This window comes from Hipposideros armiger, unplaced genomic scaffold (genome assembly GCF_001890085.2).
Source record: "Hipposideros armiger isolate ML-2016 unplaced genomic scaffold, ASM189008v1 scaffold_880, whole genome shotgun sequence".
NCBI classification, from domain to species: domain Eukaryota; kingdom Metazoa; phylum Chordata; class Mammalia; order Chiroptera; family Hipposideridae; genus Hipposideros; species Hipposideros armiger.
In genome coordinates this window covers 576,721-594,557 of record NW_017732230.1, presented here as the reverse complement: position 1 = coordinate 594,557, position 17,837 = coordinate 576,721, and the positions used below count along the sequence as shown (strand labels likewise).

The 17,837-nt window shown below is 51.4% G+C and overlaps 1 protein-coding gene across 1 annotated transcript in view; it reads right to left on the bottom strand.

The window, feature by feature from the left end:
* Positions 1-4,411: 4,411 nt before the first annotated feature.
* The window catches only part of TTLL11 (tubulin tyrosine ligase like 11), a 236,945-nt gene continuing 223,519 nt past the window's right edge, over positions 4,412-17,837 (bottom strand). The window contains exon 9 of the mRNA XM_019630020.1: positions 4,412-8,739. Within this exon, the coding sequence (XP_019485565.1) occupies positions 8,456-8,739 (284 nt within the window). The 3' untranslated portion in view covers positions 4,412-8,455. The remainder of the gene's footprint in view (positions 8,740-17,837) is intronic.

Genomic DNA, 17,837 nt, shown 5'->3' with positions numbered 1-17,837 from the left:
CACATTTTATGAAGTAAAGGCTGTGGAATGTGCAAGAACATTTCCTGGCTGGCCCTGAAGCGGAGGGCTCTGTGCCCCTGCACTGAAGGCCCCTCTCTGCTTTAAGGAGGCTCTCGGCCCTTCCGCTCCCATCAGGCACCACTTCACACTCCATGTGCAAGCCCAGAGAAACAAGGTGGCATTTCCCACCCTGCACAGGCAGCTTCTTTCTGGGATGTGGAGCTAGGAGCCCAGGTTTTGGGGCAGACGTTCCAGATGTCACGATGCTGTTTGCTCACAGATCAGTGACCCTGGATGGTTGGGGTCCTGGGACGTTTTGACCCACAATAATGTGGGCAGCTGCTTCCCTCTCCCTGCTGTCCCACCGGAGTCTCAATGGTGGCCTCATGGGCCTGTGGAGGGCACTTTCCTTGGCTGTAGAAGGGGATGGATGCAACTCACTTCATTGCCATGGCTGGGATGCCTCTGGCACTTGGGACCAAGCCGTTCCTTCACACACGCTCGCCACTGGCCTCCCCTGCGCACACTGCCTGGTACATTCCAGCCAGACACAGAGGCTCTCAGTTATTGGAGCGGGGCCTCTCTGTATCCCCCTCCGCCGTCACTTTGCTGCCAAGCTGAGGCAATTCCCAAGGCCTCCCCGTTCTGTGAACCTGGCTGGGCTGGGGCAGCCTCCAGGAAGCTGGGCCTGGTGAGGCCTCTCCTCAAGGGCTTTATTACACTCAAGGGCTTTTCAGAGACATGTTTGCTGACAAGGTGCTGTTCAAGGCTTTCCCCAGGGTACCCCACTTCCACATGTTCTCAAACGCCACCCTGGCAGGACTCACCCGCTGTTTGAAGGGGGAGCCCAACATGCAACACAGAGGAATGTCTGGAGTCCAGCTCCATGAGGCTGAGATCCCAAACCAGCTTTGGCGTTTACAAACCCTGCCCTGGCAAATCACTTCCTCTGTTTTGAACCTCAGTTTCCTTAATTGTAAAATGGGGTGATAATAAGAGTATCCATTTCCTAAGCCTGTTTCTCAGATTAAAGGAACTAACACACTGGGGGTGCCAAAAAAATGTATACACGTGGACACTTTGGCCAACATTGCTCAAACAGTAGTTCACCGTCATCAGAAGTGTCTGGACGCTGATGGTCACCACTTTGAGCACCTCTTGTCATTGCAGAAGTGAAACATGGCTTGTATTCATCTTTTGTAATTGGTATATCTTGAGAACTACAATTTTAATACAGTTTTCCTTTCTTAAAATGTGTATACATGTTTTGGCATCCTCTCTGTGTAATGTGCCTGGCATGGCGTGGCCATTGAATGTGCTCAGTGAACGTGAACTAGGCTGTGATTTACATTCCCCACTTCCACTGCCTTATGTTAATTGTGACATAGCTGCCACCAGCTACAGAAGGAGCCCTAATGTCATTCAACTCAGTGCAGTGAGGCTGATTTGTGCAGGGCCTACCCTCCTGGGCAGGCTAGGTAAGTAAGTGACCTGGGCGCATGTGCAGGGGCGGCTGAAGCTGGCTTGGCTGGGTCACCTGTCTCTAGGCCAGAGGGCCCCGGGTCCTGAACTGAGTGCTCTGCTCTGGCCTGAGAAGAGCAGACACTCTGTCTGGTATCCTCAGCCATTCTTGGAGCCAGGCTTGGCCCCCATGCCCCTCAAGGGGAAATTTCAGTGGTGACTCACTTTGGATTCGGTTTTCCAGATGATGGGAAAGCTACCCAAGGAGCTCAGAGCTGAGCTCCCGCCAAATTACAGAGCCTAGGATTGGATTTCTTGGTGGGAAGATGCAAGATCCCCTCAGTATGCCCCTAAGGCTCTGGAGTCTTAGGAACTCCATGTATCTTACTCATGTTGTACATCTCAAGTGGAGAATGTGTGACGGGGGCGGGGTCTTCTGTGTGGCTGGGAGATAAACATGGTTGTTTTCTTACAGCAACAATTTTATTTGAAGATCGAGAGGGAGAAAAACATTTGTATATTAAAACAAGTATGAATTGTAGCACAAATGATACCATATGTTCACCAAGTCCCATTTCATTGCTCTCCTTGGGTGTACAGGAAGAAATACATTTCCCAACATCTTGGCACTAAGGTTAGGGACAGAGACGGGGTTCTGGCCAAGGGCATGTTGGCTGCCCCCTGAACAACCACTCTTGCAGTCTTCCTGTCTTCTCTTCTTCCCAGAGGCAACTGGGAGGCCTTCACTGAGAGGAAAGAGCTGAGACTGGAAGCAGCCAGGATCCTGTGTGGGGGAGAGACGTCCTGGAGAGACACTTGACCCATATCAGATTTGCATGAACGAGAAATAAACCTCCGTTGTGTTAAGCCACTGAGATTCGAGGGGTGGAGCGGGGTGGGGCATTAGTTGTTATCTTAGCATCGCCTGGCCTACCTTGACTAAAATATGGATCTAATATGGAGCAGAGGCAATATTTACAGGACTTTTAAAGCTAAAACATGAGGCTTCAAAGAAGTGGCTGCTTACAGATGGCCTCCTGGGGCCATGTTGCTGACTTCTGCTTGGCAAAGTTTGGACTCTATGTTACCCCAGCACAGACAGTGACAGACCCTGTGACCCACTGATGCCACAGCAGCTGGCTCCAGAAATAGCTCAGAGTGCATCTATTTAAGTGACCAGTGAGGGGCTATTGAGGTAGAGGGTTCCAGTAGGTCACATTGCGAGTGTCTGAGGATTAGGAGCCTCCGAGGGTCCCCCAAACCACTCTAGGATGGTTGAGAGAAGACAGCCCAATCTAGGGGAGCCCAGCTCCTGCCTTGGGCCCTGGGGTGAACCAGCCCGGTGACTAAGCTCCATTGCTAGCATGACTCACACGTCTTTCCGGGTCCCAGGGGCTGGAGCGGTGTCAGGAGTTGTGGCTGGGCTCAGGTGGCCGGGGGATGGTGCTGCTATGGTCATAACTTTGAACAAGTTACTTCTCTGAGGCCCCCAGCTTTGTCACAGGTGAAAATTGGAAGTGATGATGATGGCATTTGAAGCTTTTTTCTTAGTGTACATGCAACCTTAACATATAAAACAGCTAACAGCTGAGCTGCTTTGTGTAATCTAGGATTGAAAGCCCTGAACTAGAAGCTCCCTGGGCTGGCACTGGCTTCTGCTCTTCATATTCCCTCACTGAACAGGCGTTAGTTCACATCCCTAACTTGTTGGACATTTGGGCTAAGGCCCTCCCTGTCTCTGGGCTTTCCTTGCCTCATTTGTAAAATTGACAAGTTAGAATGCAACAGCCATGGGTACAATCTTATACCAAAGGCCATTCTATTTCAGAGATACAGCTGGAGCTGCTTGGGTTAAAGACTGAGGTGGGACCTGAGCCCTGAGGGTCCCACCAAATGCCAGGGCTCCTACGGAAGGCAGCTGTGTAGACAGACCCCTGTGGCCCCGACAGAACCCAGCCAATCCCCAAAGACGTGCCTGGCCTGGCTGCAGAGGTTCGAGGCACTTGTAACCCCACAGGCTGCTGGAGCCACCTCTCCATCAGGTTGGCAAACCTGGGTTTCTTCAGCCGGGAGTGGGGTGACAGCTTGACCACGCTGCTGAGCCATGACCTGCGGACATGGGCATCTAGGACCAAGGGGGCTGGCACAGAGTAGAACCTGCACAAGGAATATTTCATCAAATGGAACACCTGAGGGGTCCAAAGAACAAAGGAGGTACCAGGGTCACGGCCTGCCTGAGTGGCCCCCTCAATGTGGAAGGGCTGGCAGGATGAACACCTCTCTGATGCCACGAGTGGTGGTGATCTCTAGGGAGCAGGGATCCACTTTAACTTAAGGCCACCTGCATTTCACTTTCTACCCGGTAGCCCAGACTCTGGGGGACATTCAGAGCAGACCGAGGCTATTCCCAAAGTTAAGTGGAGAGCTGGTGCCAGGAGGGGGGGCGGGGCTCTGCTCCTGGGGATGGTGCCACCAGGAGTGCATGCAGCACCAGGAATGGCTTCTTTGGGGCTTTGGGGCTTGACCACCTGTTCTCTGGGGCGGTGCCCTGCCTCGAGCTTCCTCCATGCCTGCCCCACCCAGAGCTGTGCAGTGACTGCTGCACCCACGAAGCTGGAAGGGGCCACGTTCTCTCCCAAGGCAGGTGTCCCTGCCACAGAGTCTCTGACAGGTAACCAAACGCTAGGGACATATTACTCCCTCCATAAGGGTGACTGTCCCTTATGCAGATCAAGGGTTTGGGGATTTTCCCAACACCTCCCTGCACCTCCCCCAGGATCTCACAGTTTCCTTGAGGCAATATTTAGCTTCCCAGGCCAACATTAGCCATTAGGGAAGGAAAAATTAAAAGGAGCCCTTGTCTCACCAACTGATCCAAAATGAATAAATTTGGTCCACCCCTCTGGATTTGCTCTAAAAAGTTATCACACAGAAAAAAAATCGCCAGGACTTTGCAGCCGTTTATACAGTGAGCCTGTATTAGCAGCACTCGGCTTCATTTTATTATTGCATTTTACAAAGTTACCAAGACAACTGAGGCCAAGTAATGGAACCTTGACTTTATGTGCCATGAAAATTTAATAAAGAATTTTTAAAGGCTTTTAAGAGGCAAGAGCTGCAGCTTCGCAAACAGCAGAGCCCGTCTCCGAGGGAGGACGGCTCATGCACAAGGGGCTGCTCGCCAGACCTTGAGGAGCCTCCTGTCAGGGACGGTGAGTATCCCCGGCATCCGTCTGCCTGGTTTCAGCACATCGAGATTGCTCTTTTCCTCAACAGACATTTCTGAAGATACTTCCCAGGTGCCAAGGCCCATGCTGGGCTCTTCACGTTCATTTTGGCACGGTCTCCACTGGACAGTCCAGGACTAGGGCAGAGAGGTGAAGTCACTGGTCACGCGTAGTGAGAGGAGTGACAGACAGCAAAATCCAGAGCCTGCCTCTTTCCACCACAGCTCAGGGCCTCCTCTGGGGTTCTCTCTCAGCCCTCATTCTCCCCACGCGGAAGGGAAAACATCCCTGCTGACTTCTTTCATTGCCCAGCTCCTTGCTTTGCTCCTGCCGTTTGGAAGGGGCCTGGGGGAGCCATGGTGAGGAGCTGGCAATGTTCCCACGGCCCGAGACTACAGCCCTGTTCGGAATCACAGCCAACTCCTCTGTAAGAGGAAATGTCTCCCGCGAATCTTTTGGTGAACATGGTATGTTACCCCAGGGCTGCAAAGAGCCCTTTTTCCCCTGCTCTCTAACTAAGACTCAGACACAAATTGCCAGAAATGAGAAAAACATCAGTAATTTTGCTATTTTTATACCAAAGCGCAATGGAGCTGTGTGTGTGTGTGTGTGTGTGTGTGTGTGTGTACGTGTGTGCCGCTTATGCATAAGCACTAGGCTGCGTGGTTTATCTACTTATATACAAATCAAGACTTTGGGTTACTAGAGACGGAGGTAATTGAATGTTGACTGATCCGCAAAGCTCCTTTGTCCCTGGGAGAAAAAAAAATTGGACTTATTTTGTGAGGGAGAAATCCATATGCCGTACGGGAAAATTTCTCTCACATTCATCAAACCAATAAGAGATCGGCAAAAATATCAATCAAGACGGTTGGATTTTAGGTGGATACGCACCGTGGTGTATTCACCAGGCTGAGAGAAGACGGCAGCTCTCAGTCCCAGGAACACCAGCTCCCAGAGGGGAGATGCCATCCCTTTTGAGCTTCAAAGGAAAGGTGCTCAGATGCCAAACTTTTCAAACCCAATTCTCAATTATAGAGCCAAGGAGTTCAGGGCATTAGTCAAGATGTTTTATAAAATTAAGCTGCTTTGGCGTAATACCCGACATCACAAGGCAAATTCCAGGTGCCAGAGGAGCGGCAGAGACTATTTTTCAGCCCTGAATGTCTTCAGATATGTGAGGATGGAGGGCAGGTGGAGAGGGAGAGGAACTGACGGCGGGGGCTTCATTTGTCTTGATGGATTACGACATTCAAGAAGGAGCCTTTTTATTTACACTTTGTAGGAAACCAGAAGCCAATCTGATGATAACATGGCATTTGAACAGCACTTTGGTTTACAAAACACTCTTGTGTATATATTATGTATATTATGCTTTTCATTTCTCTATGTTCCAAGGGATCGAGCGAGAGAAGATCTGCTCCCCGCCTCCGCCCTTATATGGCTGAGAAGCCTGGAGCCCGCAGAGTGTACTAAGGGCTCAGAGAGAGGGCCCTTCCAGGCTGCTCAGCAAGAGAAGAGCAGGTCAAACAGCTCCAAGTGGGGCCCTCAGAACCCCCCAGAATTGCCCAGCCTCTTTGAGATGTGTGTTCTCCCCACTGGGTTGTGGGAACACTGATGCACCGTGGAAAGCAGCTGTGGTGCCAAGAAAGGAGCATGGGATTGGGGGCTGGGAAGCCTCACTGAGTCCTGCCTCTGCCTCTGCCCAGCCATGAGGCCTCGGGCAAGTCACCTGACCTCTTGGGCATTAGTTCCCTCATCTGTGGGAAGAGAGAGACGAGGATCCTCATCCTTGCTGGGCTGTGGGGAGAATCGGATGAGAGGATGGTTGTAAAAGTACTTTGTAAACCATGAAGTGTTGAACAGATGTCAAATTCACATGGGAAAGGGGGCTGGTTCTAGAAAGGCACAGAGCACCATTCCACGTGTCAGGGCCCCTGCGCAACCCCGTCCCACCCACCCTGGCTATCTACAGTCACATCGGTGTCATCTACTCTGACCTAACCGACCCCATACAAGCATAGGTTGCTGCGGGGTCAGAGAGATGGCTGGACATGATGGAGGAGTCGTGACGAGGACCACCAGCCTGACGGGCCTTGGTCTCCAAGGCTGAACCTCTGAGAGGGGCTGCCTCTGGGGGATGCAGTCCAGACCTGAGGCCGGGACTAAGGGACATGGAGAGGCTGTCCAGGGCCAGAGGAGCCATTGTTTGTTAGGGTCTTGTGACAGCTGCCATGCCTGGGGAGCCAACGAACCAGCCGGGGATTTGGGAGGCTGACTCCAAGCCACTCATTTCAACAGGCACTTTTTGAGCACCTGCTGTGTACCAGGCTCTGCGTTGGAGCTTGAGTCAACTGCTCCCATCGGATTCAGTGACAGGGACATGGATCAGGAGACAGGGAGGGATGTTAGAAGGAAGAAGACAAGAGCAGAAGTAGGAGAAAGAAGACATATGTGCTTGTCTGGGACCCACTTCTGCCCCCATGGGCCCCCTCCCTGCCCTACGTGTGTGAACACTTTCGGAGGCCCCCCGTGTGCCAGGCACTATGCTAGTTAGTGCTTCCACCCCTTTCATCCTCCTCACTCGGAACACGACAATCAGCTCTCCCCAGGGCCACTCTGGGAAAGGGCCACGTTAGCCCCACACCCAGCAACGCAGTGGAGAGTGAGGCCTTGCGAGGGCAGACCCTCCTGCTCGCCTGTCGCCAGCGGGCCCGGGACCCTGACTTGCCCGTGGCCATTTTCCCAGTGCCACTTCGGCTGCCTCTGAGGCGTCCCCTCTGAGAGAGGGGCTGCCTGGGGGCATCGGTGGCAACAAGGAAAGGGTCTTGTGGAAGGGGGAGCGCAGGCCTCGCTTTCCCGCACGCCACTTCTGGCACTGCGCCCTGGCTTCTGGCCCCGTGCCCCTGCTCACCCTCATCCTCACCCGGGCTGTGTCTCCTCCCCTCAGAAGCCCCCTCCTCTCACCCAGGGTGCCCAACACTCAGTGGGTACACAGAGGCCCCCGGCAGTGCTGACCACGTGGTGGGCACCCCACCTGATGGAGGGTTCCAGCCAGGAGCCACGTGGCCACGGCACTCCTGCTTTGGGGTCACAGTCCAACACAGGCAAAATGACCTCAGAGGCTCCTGCCAGCTCCCAGGCTCTCGGAGCCTTACTTAGTGACTTCTTAATTATTTCTTAATTAATAACAAACCGAACACTGCAGCAACAGGCAAGCTAATGAAATCGACGAGGCTAATGTGTTAACTACGCCCGTGTAGCACATGATTGGGAGGGGAGAGTTTCGGATGCCTACTTGAGATTTCCACTTCCTTCTCACAGAACGGGCGGTTGGAAATGGACACAGGTCCGTGGGCTTTCACCCGTATCCTCTCTCGGGGGGGCCCCGGCAGACCCAAGGCTCGGCTTCCTCCAGCTCTTTCCTCGCCGCCGTTCTCAGTCTGGGGGTTGTCGGTGCCCCACACGCAACAGCTTTACCCCTGTCGTTGCTTTCTGTGAGCCCAGAATAGAAGACGCCATCTGTCACGTTCGGGGTGTCATATGTCCACTGGTGACTTGCAAACTGGTGGACCACCGAGAGGCACTGGGAGGGAGGCAGGCGAGGGTCAGCCGGCCTTCTGACGTGCAGCTCAGCGGAACGTGGAGACAATTAGCAGACTCGGGCAAGAACTCTCGGCAGTGGGCAGCTCCCCACAGGCAGGAAGCCCAGGGCTTCTCTTGAGCCCTGAACGGCTTGCTCTCCTCCCGGGAGGATCGGGTGGCCCTCAGGACAGAGCGTGTCTGGAATGGGAGAGCTTGTCTGTGCAGGGCGGGAGGTTGCCCCCTGCCAGCGGGGCTGCAGGAGTGGCTTCCTGGGGAGTGCCACTGCAAGGGGACCGGGCCCCCAACGTGCCACTCCGGCCACACACCAGGCGCTTTTCATCCAGCAGGGACAGGTGGTATTCGCACAGGTCAATCAGCGAGGCCACCTGCTTGTGGAGTGGCAGCATCCTGAACTTCCTCTGAGCCAGGTAAAAGAAAGCCTCTACGAAGGCCTGCAGGCACATCCCTGTGAATGAAGAGACCAGTGTCAGGGGTGTGTGTACAAAAGCTGCCCGGCACGCTGCCCTGGGGAGGCCCGACTCCAACCCCTAGGCATTCCCCACACCGGTTCCATTCTGGAAACGCAACGGGGCTGTCTCGCAGAGCATGCCTACCTACCATGCGCCTGGCACCCGCTGGGCATTTACAACCATTGGCAGATTCAATTCCTTAAGCAGCCCCGTGAAGTAGGTTTAATTGGCCCTAACTTACAGACGAGAGAACTGAGTCTCAGAGAAGCGGGGAGACCTGGGCAAAGTCCTATGGTAGAAAGTGGTAGAGCTGGGATTTGAGCCTCGCTCAAAGCCTTATCCTTCTGCACCACCATAAAATGTTCCCATTGAAGCCCAGCCCCTGACTCTCACACTAAGGGAAAAGTTATTAAGGTAAGCCCACGCCGATGGCCATGTTCTATATCTGGATAGAGGTGTTGGCTACGTGGCTGTGTGCGTTTGTCAACACTTATCCAATGGTACCTTAAGATTTGGGCATTTTGCTGTATGCAAATTTTACCTCGAAAGGTTCAATACACTTGACCCCTTCTCTCTACCCGAATCTATATTCTGGAGTACGTATTAATAGTAGTCCTCACCGTGCCTCTGAAACGTCCTTTCCTTACTTCGCCTCATAAGCTCCTACTCACCCTTAGGATCTGAGCTCAAGCTCACTTGCCCAGTGAGACCTTCCCTAACCCCCAGCTTAGATCCGGCCCCCGGCACAGGCTCCTGGCACTTTTCTTTGCAGAACCTACTGCAGCTGTTCAGTGCTTATTTGCGTGGCTCTTTGACCACCTATCTTCCCTGCTGGGCCATGAACTCCAGCTCACCACTGTACCCCCCCCGTGCCAGGTACCCAGAGGTATTCATGCTGAATACATGAATGAGCGAATGAATGAATGAGTTGGTTTTAGGCACGTTACAGACACTATCACTAATCCTTACAACATATTTTCAATGTCAGCATTATTATGCCCCACTTTACAGGAAACTAACACTCAAGAGAGATTTGGTAACTTCCCTAGGGTCACACAGCCTGGGAACAGTGGCCTGGAAATTCACACTCTGACCCCCAAATCTTTTAACTAAGTTGTGACGTGTGAAAGGTGCCAAGTCTTCCCAATGTCCACGTAAAAATGAACGCTGTGGTCCACATTTATGGCTCCCCTGGGCTCCTTGAGAAAGGCGACGCTAAGGCTGAACCGAATGTCGTTCGAGATTTGAGACGAGGCCGGCTCCTCTCTGCTCAGCCACACCTTCCAGTGGCCTTGCTTCCTGGCTCAGAGCCGTTATTCACCAGCTCCTGTCACCGCACGCAGAAGCCTGGCCTGGAGTTTGTAAATACTAGATTATATATGGACCCCGGATCTGAGAGCTCTTTTTGCATTGGCAACTTGAGCTGACCAACATTGTTTTGTCTCTTTCCAAATCCATGCAGGCTTTGTTGCTCAGCTTCTCTTGACTCCAGATGCTCTGCAAGTGCCCTGCTTTGTTTGGCTGTGACAGGAGGAGTTGATAAAGAGAACAGTAACCCTGGTGTAAAACCCCTTTCATGTAAACAGAGGCCTGGTACTGACAAAGACAGGGAAACGGGGCCTCTGTCTGAATCCAGAGACAGACGTTTGCTAATCACCAATCCTGGGCCAGGGCTCTCGTAGGGTGTGTGTGTGTGTGTGTGTGTGTGTGTGTGTGTGTGTGTGTGTGTGTGTGTGTGTGTGTGTGTGTGTGTGTCACAGCCGGTGGGAGGGTCAGACCACGTAGAGTGGAACTGGTGGGGATCTAAAGCCAGAGAAACCCAGTGTGGTCCCAGCCCCCATCTTCCCAGCTTGTGACCTAAACAGTGCTACTCAAAGTGTGGTTGGCCGCCAGGTGCCGAGTCCAGGAACTGCGTGTCCCTGGTCCCTGACAAGATAAGGAGCTCAGGCCAGAATGTAAATCACCGTCCTCATCAATCACATTGTTTAGCTCAGCTGGCAGTGTTTTGTAGCAATTCTTTCTCTCTAAAGGAAGCAGCGTGCGTTTGCATTCTGGCTCAAGCCTCTTGTCCAGGACTGTAAGGAACAGTGCGTGGATCGCAAGTTTGAGTAGCTCTGGTCTACACAGCCCTTCCCAGCTTAACATGCACGCCAGTCACCCCGATCTTGTCATAATGCAGATTCCGGGGTGGCACCTCAGACGCTGTATTCCTAACACGCTTCTGGCGGTGCCCAGGCTGCTGGCTGGCCCCTGGAGCATGCTCTGAGCAGCAAGGACCCAGCATCTTTTACTCAACAAATATTTGTTTCCTTCCCTTAATTGAAGGCAGACTGTGCTTAGAGCTATAATGCACAGAAAAATACACTGAGGACCTTTTGGGGGGGATAAAAAAAAAGCAAAGCATGGCTAAATGATTTGGAAGAAGACATTCTAAAATGAGAAGTGGGATTTAATGTGTTATACGTGGTTTGCTTGTCTGCATTTCCTGATTTTCTATAGTAAACACGTATGCAATTTTAAAATATGCAATGGAAAATTTTAGAGGGTGTAAAGAGGTGATGCAGGGCCAGCTGCTTTTCATTATGAAACCTTTGCTACTACTGAAATTTGAAGTTATGCACATGTATTACTTTGAAAAAAATATAATGCAAGCTTCTGCATATGTTTGATTTTTGATAAAAAAAGTATATATATGGAGAATAGAAAAGGAAGTGAAGGGGAATGGGCTTTATTTACTCTTGCATGAGTTAAATACGTACGCTATGCCAGGTGCTCTGATTCTCGCTACAACTTCCATTGTGCAGATGAGAAAACTGAGGCCCAGAGAGATGAACTAACTTACTGTCAAGTCACACACTGGTAAGTGGTAGGGCTGGGATTCAAACCCAGGCCTCATGCACTGCGGATTCTGTACCTCATTCCTGAAAAACCCTCCTAAGTATCCCTACCAAGAACACTCGGGGGTAAGGACACAGCAGTGGAGGGCAGGCAGGCTTTGTCGAAAATATGTAGAACCTGCAGGAAACAGCAAAGCCAATACTGCGGGTCAGGGGTCAGAGGAGGCTTGTGGGGAAGGCGCATTTAAGTTGGGCACTGAAGAACGGATAGGGCTTTGGTGGGCAGAGATGGGCTGGGGGTGGTGGGCTGAGAACAGAGATGAGTAGGCAGGAGGTGGGGCATGTGGCCCAGGTGCCGGCAGCAGGACAGGCTGGGCGAGGGGCCAGGGCACCAGACTCTGGAGGGGGCTGGAAGGAGAGGAGGTGAGTGGGGACCCACTGAAGGTGCCAGGGCAAAGCTAGCCACAGCCCGAGTCCTGGTCCCACAGTTATAACAGACGGAGCACGTTTTCTCGTCTGGGGATTTCCTTTTTTTATAGTGATAGAAACTTTGTGGGGTTTTTCTTTTTCTGGTTTGTTTTGTTTTAGTCCTCAAATGCAATCTTGTGAGGTGTCTGGCAGCCCAGAGCTCTGCCTGCACAGACCTCCCTTAGACTCGGGCATCTTCATAACCAGCAAAGCCACGGTCACTCCCAATGCTCTAGAATCCTTGTCTAGAATCTCCGTTTTACAGAAGTGAGGAGCAGTGAATGAGGCCCCAAGGCACATAGCCAGTAAGTGACAGAAGCAGGACCAGACCCCAGGTCTCCTGGCCTCAAACTGCACCCACAACCACCAGCACCCCAAAGAAAGCAAACCAAACACTTCTCAGGCAAGGGGCTGGGGAACTGAGCTGTCTACACTGAGTGACAGCCCTGCACACTGGCTTGGTCCTGTGGAGCATGTCTGAGCGAGTCCGAGGGCCGCTGAGGGTTGGGAAGGAGGGACACCCCAAACTGTACACCACACTCACAGGTCTCTGGCTCCCACAACAACCATTCTAAGGGGCTGGATATTTGAGTTTGACAGGAGATTATTCTTGATCCTCATTTCATCAAGATGGTCCATGAAACGGTGGCCAGACCCAGGTCAAAAATTCACTGAGTTGCAGAGAATTTAACTTTGTTAAGGCGTTGTGGGGGAGGGGGAGGTGGGAGAAGAAGGCGGGTGACTGGAGGAGTAAAGGCACTCAGATGATCTAAGTTGTGTTCCAGGAGCAGGGCTGCTGGGGTCCCCACCTGAGCCATGAGCTCGGGCCCAGGTGGGGGCAGCTGCTCACCTGGCCCCCAGGTGAAGAAGCCGGTGAAGGAGCAGCTCCCACCTGGATGGCGTCTCCAGCCTTTTCCCGATCCTGCACAGAGAGTGGATACGTTCATTCTGGGTCTTTCTCCGTCCTTTTTATTTAGTATAAAATATAATGAGGGTCTCAGGAGGACGCATAATAAAGCTCACGCATTGTCCCCACTCTAGAACCTGTGTCTTCGCTGACTGACCTTCCAGCCACTCTTTGTCCACAGACGGTGTTTTCACGTAGTTTTAGTAACATGCACAGCACTTTGTACTCATTTCGCTTAAAATCATAAACATTTCTGTGTGTTGCCAGGCAGCCTTCCTAACATGATTATAACGGTTGCATGACATGCCATCAAATCTTGCCACACCATTAAACACCGAGACTAGCTATACTTTTTTCACTATGATTGGGAATACTATAATACACACTTGGTACATCACTGTTTTCATTTCTGCTTTATTCTCTTACAATAAAGCCCTAGGAATTGCTTTTTATTTTAAATGTAAATTTGGTTTGGTAATTAATTTCATGTTAAAAATATTTAAACCTTATAGAGTCCCCAAGTGGACAGAGCACACAAATGCGTAGCAAGTAAGAGAGAAAACACCCAGTCCCATTGAAGCCACAGGTGCTGCTGCTCAGCCATTAAACTAACAAAAATGTAAAATACCATTAATAGTGAGGTAGTGGTGAAATTACTACAGACTTTTGAAAAACAAATTAGTGAAAGTTTTGAGAGTCATTCAAGTGTTTTAAAATATTCCTTCCCAAAAAATCCACAAGGTACTATTATTCATTGCCACTTTATTTACAGTAGGGGCAGGGGAGAACTGCTAGACGTGTAGCGGATTTTTATGTCCTTCTTCTCATTTTTCTGTATTTACCAAATAAGATAAGGCATGCTCATTGTTGATAATCATTAGAAAGAATATATATTATTTTTTAAAGTCCCCCAACCTGTCTCCCCAGTAGGATTCTGTGCTCCCGGAGGCAGGGACAGTGTCCCCATCTTCTCTATGTCCCCAGCCCAGCACAATCTAGTGCATAGCAGGCACCGATAAAGACCCATGTCATCCACTTGAGTGGACTGTGACCCTTTAACAATCTGGTGATGCAGCTGTCATTCCCATTTTACAGCCGAGGACATGGAGGTGAGCCAGGGAGCAAAGGGAAAGACAACCTGTGAAAACTCTTCTTAGATGACATGCAGACTTCCAGGTCTCTCAAAGTTCAGAGTCCCTGGAGGGCTCATGAAAACAAACACAGGCTGAGGGCCCACCCCCAGAGATCCTGGTTCCGAAGGTCTGAGAATTTGCACTTCTCCCAGGTCCCCAGGCGGTGATGAGGCTGCTGGTCCAGGGATCCCGCTTTGAGAACACTGACCCTTCATCCGCCTTCCCACGGCCAAGTCCAGTCTGTACAGAGTCCACCCTGAAAGTCCATCTGCAAAAAGGGGCCTATTTGCAAAAGGACCTGCCCCTGAACTGTGGGGTGTTTAACTTTGGGCTAAAAATGTCTGTATTAAAGACACTGATTGAGAGCAGACTCAACCAGCTATTTTTAAAAGATGAATGACAGAGCTGAAAAACCATGAAACTGTTCCACCTTTGCATTAAGTCTTCTCATGGTTTCTTAGAAACCGCACATCCCGGGTTTCTTCCAGCATCATCGCTGGACCACTAAGGACAACAGAGCTCCACTGTCCTCTCTGAAGCCCTGCCTGCCACTCTCTGGACTGAGGAAGACTAGACCTGAAAAGTTCTCACAGGCCAGGCCACGGAGCACCCTGTAGACCAAGGTCAGACTTCGGACTTCATGCTGAGGAAGATGGGAGGCCACTGGGAGTTTGGAAGGGACATGACCAGTGTGGCTGCTGTGTTGAGAGAATATGTGAAAGAAAGCAAGGAGATCTGTGGGGCAGGGGTGGGGTGTGGGGGCTACTGCACTAGTCCAAGCGAGAGCTCGTAGTAGCTTGGACCAGGTGGCAGTGGTGGAGGTGGGAGGATGATGACATTCTGGGTAGAGTCAGAGGGTGGTGCCCATGGATTCGTGATGTGCTGATGGGTTGGATGTGGTATGAGGCAAGTCAGGAGTCTTTATGAAGGAGGTCCCTAACACCAGGCTGAGGGGAGTAGCTTCCCCCAAGACCTGTGGTTTTCAAACATTTTATGCATAAATTAATCTGGGGACCTTGCCAGACATGCAGGTTCCTGTTCCTGTTCCCTGGAATTCTGTCTGTTGACTATGAGGCCCCAGAAGCTGCGCTTGTTGCTGCAGCATTGGAGATTCTGTACCCAGGCGTGGTCAGGAACCTTTGGAACCAACACTCCCACTTGGTCATCTCTTTACGGGACCCGGAGGAGGCAGTGGAGTAAAGTAGTGAGAACATGGCCTTTGGGAAGTCCGGGGATGGGCTAGCTCTGCTGTGGGCACTCAAGAGCCTTTGGGGGTTCACAGAATGAGCTTTCTCCTCTGAAATGTCACTGCCTACCCCTTCCCCACCATCTCCATCTGCTCAGTCTGCTGTAAGAAAATACTACAGCCTGGGTGGCTTAAAAAACAGACATTTATTTTTCTCACGGGTTCTAGAGGCTGGAAGGTCCAGATCAGGGTTTGGTTCGGGTGAGAGCTCTCCTTCTGGCTTACTGGCAGCCACCTTTCTCACTGTGTCCTCATACGGCACAGACAGCCAGCTCTCCGGTGTCTCGTCTTATAAGGACACCTGTCCTACCAGATCAGGGCCCCGCCCGTATGACCTCATTTAACCTCTATTCCTTAGAAGCCCCACCTCTAAATGCAGTCACATTGGGGGTTAGGGTTTCAACATATGAATTTGTCAGGGGGCACAAGTCCATAGTGCCCGGCACCCTCGGTTCTGCTGAGGTGCACTCAGCACTCGGGGTGCTCTCCTATCACCAACCAAACCTCTGAGAGTACCTGAGTCACTCAGGAAAAATGTAAGAAATCCTACCCCTCTTCCCTGCTCCTCCAACAGCCCCCTAGGGAGCCCCTCACAGCTCTGACAGGAGTTGCAAGCATCTCTTTGGTAACATTGCTTTAGTGACCTGTTACGGTAAAAGTAATGAAAGGAAACAATAACAGTTAATATTGATTGAGCCCTCATTAAGTGCAAGGCTCAGGACTAAGGGCTTCACGTGCATTATTTAACATAATCCCACAGAAACCTTATGAAGCAGATGTTACCGTCAGTCCCATTTCACATTAGAGACTCGTCAAAGTCACATAGCTGGTAGGTGGCAGACCCCAAGGACCATTCTCGTAACTCCTTTACTCCCCTGCTGCTCTAGGAGCCTTCAAAGCGATGGCCAAGTAGGAGTGTTAATTCCAGTCGCTGGGAAGGAAGGAACGATAGCTGCCTTGCAGTGAGTGAGGGATGGACCGCATCCATCTTTGCGGGGTGTCAGCAAGAAGCTACCGTCAGATCCGTGGGTCTCTGCACTCAGGCTGCCCCCACCTGCCTCGCCTGCCTCCAGATAAGCTGTTGAGGATTTTTCAAAACTTCATTTGGGCTGACGGATGTCGCTGGAGAAAGCAGCCTTTGAAACATTCCCATTGTAGCCGTATGCACGTCTCTCACCCGAGACTGCCACTTGGATATTGGGATGCGGCCCCTGACAGCCCATGGCCTCATTCTGTCAATCAGCCAGGCGAGGGTGGGCCCACAGGTTCCTTCTGGCCCCCAGTCCTCTGCTCTCCACTCCCAGGGAGGGGACCTTGCACACAGGACTTAATGAAAGCCTGGTGGCTGCTCTCTGATAATCCCATCATCTATTCTGGGCTTAAGGATGGAAACAAGAATAGCTATGTGTGCGTAGCACTTGCTAATTGACAGACTATCTGTTTCTCATCTGACCCTCAGAGGAACGTTCAGGAGAGGACGTTATTACAAGCATTCCCCATTTACTGGTGAGGAACACAGACCCAGAGAGGCCAAGTGGCTTGTCAAGGTCCCCCTAAGTGGACGAGGCAGCATCTAAGCCCATGCCTATCTGACTCTCAGACCCACATTCTTTTTTCTACAGCACGCTCTTCCCTAACACCTGACATGTATGTATTATTTTACAGTTTACAGAGCACATTTGCATATATGATATAATTAAATCCAAATCATTGGCGACAGCCAGGGACATTACCCCAGACTGGATATGAGATTTTTTTCCCCCCTCTCAAACATACCTGAGCTTCTTGCTCGGGATTCTATTTCAAGGTATTGGTGCGCTGGGCCAGGACAGCTCCTTTCGGCTTCTCCTCTTTCCCCAGCCTTTAAATCTCTTTCTTATTACTCCCTGGAATGGATGTTTCTGTCTCATAGTGCAATTGTAAATGTGTAGGGATACACGCTTTCTGTTTGGAAGAGTTGGTAGGAAATAAAGCTGAATGGTCCTGGACAGAATTAGATAGTAATTCCTATCCATGGAGCGGAATGTTCCCCACAAGGGCTGTCTGTCACGGCGGCCTCAGCTCCAAGGTGGTTAATCACGAGACTCTCGGTCCACTACCACTCTGAGGGCACCTGGCAGCCTGGCTCCTTGTCCCTGCCACACTGTCCCCTCACACATTACTGCAGTCTCTCCAGGCCTGGGGCTGGTGTCTCAAAGGACTCTATTGTGGGACATCGAACCTGGGCATTTCCCACGGGACGGCGTTCGGCTCCGTGGAATAATGACTGGGGGTCAGATGGGTTGGTCTGGGTCCCGGATCTGCCAAGGATTAGCTGTCTAGTCTTTAGCAAGTCGTTTCACCACTCGAGGTCTCCGTTTCTTCATCTGTAAAGTGGGAGCAGTATTTTCTGACTGGAGTGGCTTTTACAAAGCACTGCCCAGAAAAAGCCGAATACAGTGCTTCAAAAATAGCACAGTGATGGGCCGGCCGAGTGGCGCGATGGTTAAGAACTTGCTTGGGA